General features: G+C 32.7%; 1 protein-coding gene across 1 annotated transcript; it reads right to left on the bottom strand.

The window, feature by feature from the left end:
- On the bottom strand, positions 1 to 2,707 carry LOC148599582 (carbonic anhydrase 7-like). The gene is made up of 5 exons (XM_088559532.1): positions 2,613 to 2,707; positions 2,195 to 2,287; positions 1,940 to 2,003; positions 1,367 to 1,524; positions 1 to 153 (listed from the first exon to the last, which is right to left on the bottom strand). The coding sequence occupies exons 1-5, from the start codon at positions 2,697 to 2,699 to the stop codon at positions 10 to 12; spliced, it is 546 nt and encodes a 181-aa protein (XP_088415658.1). The 5' UTR covers positions 2,700 to 2,707; the 3' UTR covers positions 1 to 9.
- Positions 2,708 to 10,271: the final 7,564 nt, after the last annotated feature.

The raw sequence follows: 10,271 nt of genomic DNA, 5'->3' as shown, positions 1-10,271 counted from the left end.
TTTTATTTCTCATTGGCAACACTGCATCCTAGAAAATCTTCTTGAGTTTGTTGTTACAACTCCTCCATATAGGCGTTGCAGTTTCCTAAAGTTGTTACTTAGGTCAACAGCTTCTGGAAAGCAGGTGCGACCAAGCTTTCGAAATTCCTCCATCTGAATTAAAACGAGTATATATGTACCATATATGTACACTAGTGAGTAAACATGACTTAATCCTTTTGTTGCATTTGAAGAAAGTGTATTGCTTTTTGAGTCCTTCATACAGGTGCATCACGATATATACAGTCCCTGAACCGATCCGCGCAATGATTTGACGGATCGTGCACCGCTGACTGCTTGATGACTCATGAATCGATAACTGATGACCAGTGACCGATCTGATCGCAGTTGTAATGTAAAATGACGAATGATCTCATGAAAATAAAACAAATGTAAAATAAAACAAAATTGATGTTCAAATATATTGCATTACATAAGTAATGTAAATTGACAAATATTGTTTGTTTGTTTGTTTGTTTGTTGTGGTTTAACGTCCGAGCAGCAATATTTCAGCTATATTCAGACGATGAACATGAAATTGATGATAAAATGAATGACGAAATGAAAAAGGGATGGGACACAAGGACAATGGGGTCGACATATTTTGATTGCCACTGGAAATAGGGAGAGATGGGTAGGGTCGGGCAATTTAGCCTCCTGTGGCGGAGCCCAATGGTTCCTACTCTGGGAGAATACCACAGTGGGGTGCTTTAACGTACGAGGAACGTGGCATCTTTCCCAACACGGTGCACCACTATTGCTTGCGGTCAGGTTTTCCGTATTATAGCCTGACAACCCCAGCATGTAACACGCCATGGGTACCCCATTCCATCACCTGGGGCACACATCCCAGTTGCTCTGTAGGCAGAGCGCCCTAGCCCCCGGCTAGGGTTTCTGAGCACTATTTAGTCGCCTTTTACAACAAGCTTTATTGATTTCCTTGATGTTTTGTAAGATTGAACAGCTTTTTCCGGTCGTTGAATATTCTAGCCGAAATCAAAATTATATTATCCGGGGACAAAGACTAGATATGAAAAACGGAGACACCTAACTACGAACATAAAATAACAAAAATAATACGTACAAAGCAATAAAGATAAATGAACAGCTTGTACTCCACTAAAACCCGGAAGCATGGACTAGATAAAAGCAATAAAAGAAAATGAGCAACAAACTATTTTTAGTGGCAGTGAAAGGTTCAAATGATGATTAATAGGAAACTTTGATATATTTACCATATGTTACCTTTAAGAAAAGGTTTAACCAAATGCCAATTGTATGTGCTCTGATGTTCCTAATTGTCTATCAACATAATGTAAAGGTTTACCTGAGCTCTTGAAAGATAAATTGGGCCTTGGAACATAGTCCATATTACTCCTTCAGAACATGGTGGCGTTGTTAAACTTCCCTGGTATCTATAGTAATGTTTGGTGGATGGGAGAAGGTTTCCCAGTCTGAACACCTTTTTAAGCTCAATTTTGGATCCTATTGGGAATGATCAAAAACGGATAAAATAAGAAATATATCTTTTCAGAGAAAAGAATCATTTACGATACATTGATTCATAATGTCAATTAACAGGATTTATAACAACTTCATTGGTGTCAATGTAAAAACCGTTTTATAACTAACGTAACGTACGACAGAGCGTTAGGTACTATAAATTCTACATGGTCTGCATAAATATTTCAATGGTACGAGTAAATTGAAGGAGCGCTTTTTTATGTTGATTTTAGCATGGGAATGAATTTAAGTATGCACGGCGATACTACACCATGTTGTTAAAACATTATTTTACTTTTATTAGATGAATAATTAAATGAAAATTGGAAAACAGATTTGAGAAAAAAGTTTAAAAAAAACGAACAAAAATATTAATGCTGGTTTATTTTATTCTTACCTTTTCGGGTTAAATATCGAAGTTTGCTAACAATAGGTTCAAATAATTTATTATAACGGCCGATCTAAAATACAAAACAAGAACAATAACTCAGTACTGCAGTAAATAATAATAATAATAATAATAAACACATAACGACTGGGATGAAATGTTATATTCGAACAATTTATTAAACCATACCACATCTCATATTTTTACATGAATTTGAAATTAAAAGAAATATTGATAAGAATGTCAATATAGTTAAGAACTAACCTTAAACCAGAATCCAAGAACAGCCAATCCATTACTAATTCCAAGAGCTTCAGCAACGTTTTTGAACTGTTTTGAGTGTGTTACTATGTGCATCTAAAATGAAATGGGTTTCATAGTATAAACACAATTTAATTTTATAAGAAATACATATCGAAGAAAGAACGCTTCTAAGTAATGAAAAAAGTATTATGTATATCAATCGGATAACCCGATTATGGCAACCATATGCACTGACAGTGTATTCAATAGTTACATGAATGGACGGCTATTGGCAGTAAATAATCTATGTCATATCTTTTTCTTGCTTTTTAAGTACTTTATACATGTATAAAAGGATCAAACAACAATGAAACATAAAACAAACAATGGCCAGTATAAACATACAGTACAAGTAAGTTATTTTTTTTATTCTCCCTACCTCCATAGGGTATGCTTTCCCATTACACAGATGCTCGGATCCCTGTTTGTTTCGTGATCCCCAATGAAAATGAAGTTGTTCTGCCATATAACTTCCTGGTAAATTTCCGCCATTTACCTCCAACTTCTTTTCAGTAAGGTCAAGATGTACTACAAGATCATGAAATCATGGTCGAAGTTATTTATAACCACATTTTGATGTATCATAGCTGTTTATACAATTTAAAAACGAAAAAAAAATCAATCAAACAAGTCAATTCTTTCTTTTGGTCGAGCAAATCTATTCAGAACTATAGACTCGTGGGTCGTCAAGGTGTATCCATCTGCACCATGACAACTGGTTTGTTCAATGTGTCATAGTTATCCTGTCCTCTTTCCTCTAGTATCAACTTGACTTTTTATGAGCAAGACGGCGGGTGTTCAAAGAATAGCTTACCTTACAGGTGCACCTTGTCCGTGTTCCAATTTTTATTGGAGTCCGAGTTGCTCATTTACTATTATTACTTTGTATGTTTTACTTCAGTTACTTTATGTTCTTTGTTGTGTTGGTCTGTTTTCCACGTCTGGTCTATGTTCCTGGATTACACTCTTTTGATTTCCGCTAGAATCTTGGATCCCTTGAGTACTCTTACATAAAGTAAAAAAAAACAAAAAAGAAACAAACCATATTTGATGCCAAAACAATGAGCTATGGACTATGTTAAGGTTATGCTAACATGTAATGAAAATATGAGTAATCAAATGATCATTTGTTTTATTTTGGTAATGAAACTGCAAAAATAAAATTCTCACTTGAATGGCCATTGTTACTTAGCACCATCTTAACCCGGTTAGTATTGTAGAGTTGCCGAAGATCAAAAGGCTGCAGGGACAGGTCAACGTTTACTTTGTTTCTTTGGAAGTCAATTGGTGATTGCTCCCGACCGTTGCATTGTGGGAATATTGTTCCCCAGAGGTTTTGAACTAAAATAGAAATAAACAGTAACATTTATAGCATAGACGTTAATGCCATGCAATATGAACGAGAAAAAAATAAAGAACATAAAAAAAATTTAAAAAAAAACAGCAAACAGATAAAACCCTCTTCCATATGATGCAAACATGGAAACACAACTACATTTGTATGGCTACTTTAAGAAACCAGTTGTGTCTCGTTTGGTATAATTCAGGATAGTAGCACATTTTTCAATAATGATCAACTTATGCAGCATTGGATTGCACCCCTTTGAGAAAGTTGCAGGGCACTTGTAAATTGTACTATAAACTTTGAAATCTTCACCAGATCTTGAAAACTATTTTTATATAATAATGTTCATTTACTTACTGAATTAAAAAGTGGCACATGAAGGGTAATGTTGAGATTGGCCGTATTTGAATATTAACAAAGGTAGTCATTGATATTTATGTTGCAATCAGAGCTGTAAAAGGGTATACCACTTTATCATTATTTTTCCATTTATACAGATTTCTCCGCATACGATGTTTACCAACATTTTGATGTGCATTGCCTAATATACACACGTTTTGCCCAAAACAGATCGTTCAAACTCTAAACGTTGTAACTACCTTAGATCTTCTTTTAACAGGGCTTGTTAGTCTCGTTTTGGTTTTATCTTCTTGTCTTCATTTTAGATGTAGATCGTTTATTGAAATGAGCAGACCGAAATGCAATTTATGTTCTACTTCGAGGATAATCTGGAGCGCGGCATTACAATGCAAGACCTTCTATTTATTGCTTTGCTCAATTCTTTATCACGTAGAGAAATATTTTTGTTAATTTTTGTCGGTAATTTACACAGAAAAAAAAATACATTTATTACTCCTTAATTACTGAACTCATCGCTCTCTGAAATACAAAGTTTCCATGCAATTGAAAGGAAGATTGACACTCATTCTCACGAAACAACGGTGTAACGTGACGAGACTTACATACCCTTTTCTAGAACGCTGTAAAATGTAATGATTGCCTAACAAAACAATTTGATCACTTTCTAAGTGTGTTTTATGTCATTATATGTATGTCACTTTTTTCCGATAGCATGTATATACATAACGCAAATAAAAATCATTTGTTTATTCAATTGATTTTTTTTAAAGAAATTAATTGGGAAAATTAATGAAAATTGTGTATTTGACAAGTGCTTATTCTTCAATTCACTATGCAAAATATAAGACAACATATGATAATAATTTCTTACCTATGTTTGAGTTATACCCCCATTCTACAGCTGAAAAAAAAAGAAAATAGCACTTAGCATATGGAGAGTTTTAAAAATTATATGTCTCTTTACACTTGCGCCGTTATTAAAGTAACCAAGAATAAATACTTATGATTATATTTTATCTTTTTTTAATAAAGGAAACGCTAACAAATTATGAACTGTCTGCATTTTTATTACCATGCGTAGCACCTGTATATACTATTATGGAGAATTTATCATACACCCATACCTTTTACTAACTAAACCTGACATTGCATCTTACTTAACATACAATCTATAGTGAAGGTCACTATATACTGTACATTTTTCATACAGTTGGGATGTTGTATCAAACAAAAACGAAGCAGAACTGTTCACTTGAGACATCCAAGCGTGGAATGATTTTCTATTTGAAACTTATGACATCATCAGTAGCAAAATGACATTTGGAGCAAACTTCCTTTTTTTCAATTTTTATCATACAAAATTGTCGCACAAACATTTAGCATATGCATTTTATTCTCTTGCAAGGCATATAATGGACTTGTCAGCCAATGCATTATAGATTACTTCATCATAATGTACACCATGGATTAATTTATATCAAATAATGAAGAATATTCGTCTGTGCTTTAAACTCATGGGTAAAAATATCTTACTGAAATGGTATCTGTCGAAATATACCAAATTAGAATGCAAAACATTATACAGCATATAACAATTTAACCGACCCCTCCCCTCCAAGAAAAAAAAGGGAAAATAAATAAAGAAAGAAGGATAAACTAACAAAGACAAAACAATAATGCGTTTATCTAGTGTTAATACATATACTCTTGTTTTATCATGCCGAAATTTAAAGTTTGCCTCGAATGTCTTTCTGAACTAATGACGTCATAAGTTATCAAAGAGAAATAATACCAAAGGAATATAATCCAGGAACAAAGACCAGACAAGAAAAACAGACACACACAACAAAGAACATAAAGTAACTAAAATCATACATACAAAGTAACAAAAGTTAATGGGCAACTCGGACTCCATTAAAAACTGGGAGCATGGACCAGGTGCACCGGTAGGGTAAGCGTCCTTTGCTTTTCAAGAAACACCCGCCGAGTTGCTCATAAAAAGTCAAGTCCGGGGTAGACAAACGAGGAAAGGCAAACCATGATCAAGTTAACAAAATAAAACAGAATAAAAAAAACAAAAACAAAAACAAAAACAAAAACAAAAACAGAAACAAAATACAAAACAAAACAAAACAAAACAAAACTAACAAAACACAATATAACACTTGTATTGACTATTGTTTTTGTTCTTAAATAACCATCTATAAAACGTTAACAATACTTAACGGTTACAGGCTTCAAATCTACTAAATAACAAAAATGTATCTTCGAGAAAATTAAGTCAGATTAAAACTTCTCACCCTTCAAAGTCCGAGATGCCGTTAACAGTGAGATAAACAAGTGGAAGACGTTCATTGTCTTCATATTTTAATAACCGTGTGTTTGTGTCTGCCAGACATCGGTCTTTTATGCAGATAATTATCATAGGTGTGTGACTGGGGCATATATTAAATGTTAAACATATACATATTATTGAAATGTTGCGACGGTTGGTTAAAGTAGTTTACTTATTGAATAATGTTTGTTAATTTATGACAAAAATATATGAAACACCCCTAAGGTTAGTTTACCTTTCAATAAGTACATATATGTACCACAATTCTCTCGAAAAAGTACACAGTTGAAGGCAACGGATTAACCTCTTGGATTGTTCCTGTCCGTTTCAAAATATTATACTTAATATGTTCTCAGCAAGCTTTCAGGAACTGCAAGCGTTCTGTTAATATATATCTCATTTTGTATATATGGTGAATAATGAGGTATTCAATAGCGAGAATTCGATGAAATATTTATTTAATTTTATGAGTTGTTTGTTTGTCATTTCAAATAACCTTTTACTTTCCATTAAAGGGGAATAGTTTAACCCTATCCACGGTCAGGAGATAGCAGTCTGTAATGGGCCTCCGTGTACATTTTTTTTAATTTTAGTTTATTTTAAAAAAATGCCATCAAGTTTTATTACTTTTGTTAACTAACTAAAAGGCGGGTTTATACTTGTTAAAGACTTTTGTTAATACCCAAAATTATTTACAATTTTGTATTTACATCAAACGCATGTGCATTTCCTCCATATCCGTCTTTTTTTCTGTCATGCCTTTGCTTCGGAAGAACAAAGAGTAGTTTACAGGCATGAAATGATATTTTTGCTTAATTTCATTTTTGTATAAAACCAGCAAACCGATTGTGAAGAAATGTATCATAAACTGTAGCCCCTATTTATTAGTTTTAAAATTAATAGCGTGTTACTCTGAATCAGGACAACGAACAAAAGTGACTGCATTATCTGATTGTTTGTGATCAGAAGCATAATCAAGCATAATCAAGAATTAATTGATGGGAAAATTGATCCATTTATTTGTGTCAAAAATCCGACATTAAATTCATTCGGATAAATTAACAAAAAGTAATTTTATCCAATAATGAATCAGGTAAAACAATCAATGCCATAATGACATACTGAGCTCTTTCGCTCTTCCTGACACATTGGAATGTTCATAATAAATGTTGACATGCAAACGTACGGATATTAATTAGCGTTTACAATCGTGAATTTACATTATTGTATCACGTCAAACAATTAATTTGACATACTAAATCGATGTAAAGGTGCGTTTATGTTAATTGTTTTGTTATATGCATTTAAACCAGGTAGTTGTGTAAAAAAAAAAATAAAAAAAATTATCACTAAACCTATCCTTAGAATAATTTGCCATCTAAGTCAACCAAAAGCAGATGTTGCAATGATTTAAGATAAGTTAGATTCATGCTTTATGTAATGTTATTTTATCAGTTCGATATAATATTTACTATGTTATGCTAATTATATCAATCGAATAAATATTGTTTAAATGGCTAAACTTTAAGTAATCTCAATTTTGACTTGAACACTTTCGAACCATTATTTTATTTTTGGGTTACTATATTCTTACCATCCAAAAGTAAACAAATCACGCAAGTCTTTGCTGATTCAGAAACAGCAAGTATTTTCCTTACAAATGTTTTTTTCCGTTTTACATCTTTTAAATTATATTTTCATATTACTATTATGACGTGTACCATCTTAATTTTAAAATCCACTGGCGCTTTCTATTTATAGCGAAATTTGTTTTTGTTTTGGGTATAACGGGAACCTCTACAATATAGTTCTACAACACACTGGGAAGGGAAGGGGACACACACGGTTTAGGTGTCTATGATTTCCATTATCACAACATGAAAAAAGCAAGAACAAGAACAACTTACTCGGGAGTGAACGTCATTATATGCAACAAAATGCATTATAAATTAGAACATCCAAGCTGCTGCTAAGAATTATAGAATGCAAACCAAATTTATTTTATGCATTTATACATCTCATTTCACATTAACATTATGACTGAGCTACCATGGAAATGGATATGGGAAACTGTTTAAAAACAGATGTACAAACTTACAAGTACTAGCAGTTATCTGACATGCCAGCACCAGACCAATATAAACCTACACAAATTGATGTCCCCATCGTATAAAAAAATAAATCCAATTTTCCAACGCGGGGATGAGAAACACGGTAGATTATAAGTCATGAAATAAGTACGCAACCCATGTCATATCGAAAACTGTTTGCAAATACAGCGTTTTATAGAGCTTTATAGTGATTAAATGTGTGTGTAAAGAACCTAAGAATGTATCATTGTTCATGCCAAATTGCTATCATTAACGATTTGATAACAATATTACACCTACATCACTAAAGAACGAGCCTTTTCAACGTTTAGTTGACTTATTGAGTGAGTATTGGGCTTTCCATGCTTTATGAAGAAAGTTATTGGAAAACTTGTGTTGGAAATACCCGCACGTTTTAATCGTCTACAAGTACACCTGTATTTTAAAATGGGTTCTTTGAATAGGATGAACATTTGCAACTGTTTTTACTGGTTTGTGATAACGAAAACCTTGATTTAATAAATTCTCCGTTATAAAAAGATTTGTTCGTTAAAATCCGACACATATATTTTACAAATACGACAAAATTAAGCCAATGTGATATGTAAACACTGAATTCTCTTGACAAGGGACGTAACTATCTAAAACGGATAGGAACTACAATTCATCCCCTTTTATCGTAAATTTAAATATTGGGTTTTCCATTATCAATATGACTACTAAGACCGGAGACGGAATACTTTAATATAACTATTTGCTTATTTTCAAAGACAGTTCTGCAGTTTCTAGATCTCTGTTACTTGTAACAATACAGAAATATCCGGAATAGGTTTTGCACAATGAGTTCCATTTAGAATTTTTATCACTTGAATTTAACGGTTACGCCAAAGCGTACAAATGTTGTCTTTCAGGGATGCGACTGCTGTAAGCATATGAAAACAGGTGAAAATAATGTAGTCTTCATGCTTTTTTTCGAGAGCGGATTTGTTCAACATGTAAAAGTTTTCGATTCCTTTTTCGTCTATCCTGGACTTGACTCTTTTATAAACAACTCAGTGGGTATTTCTTGGAAAGCCGAGAACGCTTACCCTGCCTGTGCACCTCGTCCATGGTCCTAGGTTGAGTCTAAGTTGCTCATTTCCATTTGTTTCTTTCTGGGTATGTGATGATTACTTTATGTTCTTTATTGTGTGTTCTGTTTCCCTGACAATTCTTTATATTTGAATATATTATTTTGATTTCCGCTCAAATTTTGGTTTTTTTCTCTTGGCATCAAAACAACTTGGTTTGCTTTTTTGGGGGCTTAATAACGCACTAGTTCTTCTCTATTTACTATCCTAATTTCTTGAAATGTAATTATGAATTCGTTGTACGGTAAGAAGCTATATGATAAATAAATTAAGGGTGATATAATATTTCAATTAAACTATTTGCAATTGACTTTTTTGTGGAAGTTTAATATATAGTTTGTAAGGGAATTATTATTTTAAAAGTGATTCGCCGTATTGAAAAGATCTAGTTAAAAATAAGCTTAAGTCATCAACAATATGTTTTCTCTGTAGTACCATACTATTTGTTTTTTATTTTAGCTTAAATATATTATATGAAGGCATATGCAATTACGTTCCAGGTAAGCAATAAGGAAACATGTATCATTCAAGGTATAAATGTCATGGAATGCCTTTAGAACAAATAGATGGAAAACAATTTTAGGTGCTTAATCATACTGATTACTCAATTCAGTCCGTAAATGTATAGATCGGTTCAGTTCTTGTAGACTAGCGAATTGTATCATTTGTGTACAGATTGTAAATGCGATGTAAACAAAATAAAGCTCCTTGAAATGTTTCGGTTTAACTTCATTTGCCTAATTGCCATTTCTGCAGTTTTGCAACGATGATGTTTAAT

The sequence above is a fragment of the Perna viridis genome, chromosome 13, assembly GCF_037379345.1.
Source record: "Perna viridis isolate PV_CMFRI_1.1 ecotype Kerala chromosome 13, ASM3737934v1, whole genome shotgun sequence".
Taxonomy (NCBI): domain Eukaryota; kingdom Metazoa; phylum Mollusca; class Bivalvia; order Mytilida; family Mytilidae; genus Perna; species Perna viridis.
This window is presented reverse-complemented; position numbering and strand designations above follow the sequence as displayed.

What these genes read in the sequence shown, in the direction of transcription:
- LOC148599582 (XM_088559532.1), bottom strand. Translation starts at nt 2,699, where the DNA reads ATGGCAGAACAACTTCATTTTCATTGGGGATCACGAAACAAACAGGGA. An exon ending in GGAAAGCATACCCTATGGAG is followed by an intron (nt 2,288 to 2,612) that starts GTAGGGAGAATA and finishes ATTTCATTTTAG; the next exon opens with ATGCACATAGTAACACACTC. An exon ending in TTTATCTTTCAAGAGCTCAG is followed by an intron (nt 154 to 1,366) that starts GTAAACCTTTAC and finishes GTTTTAATTCAG; the next exon opens with ATGGAGGAATTTCGAAAGCT.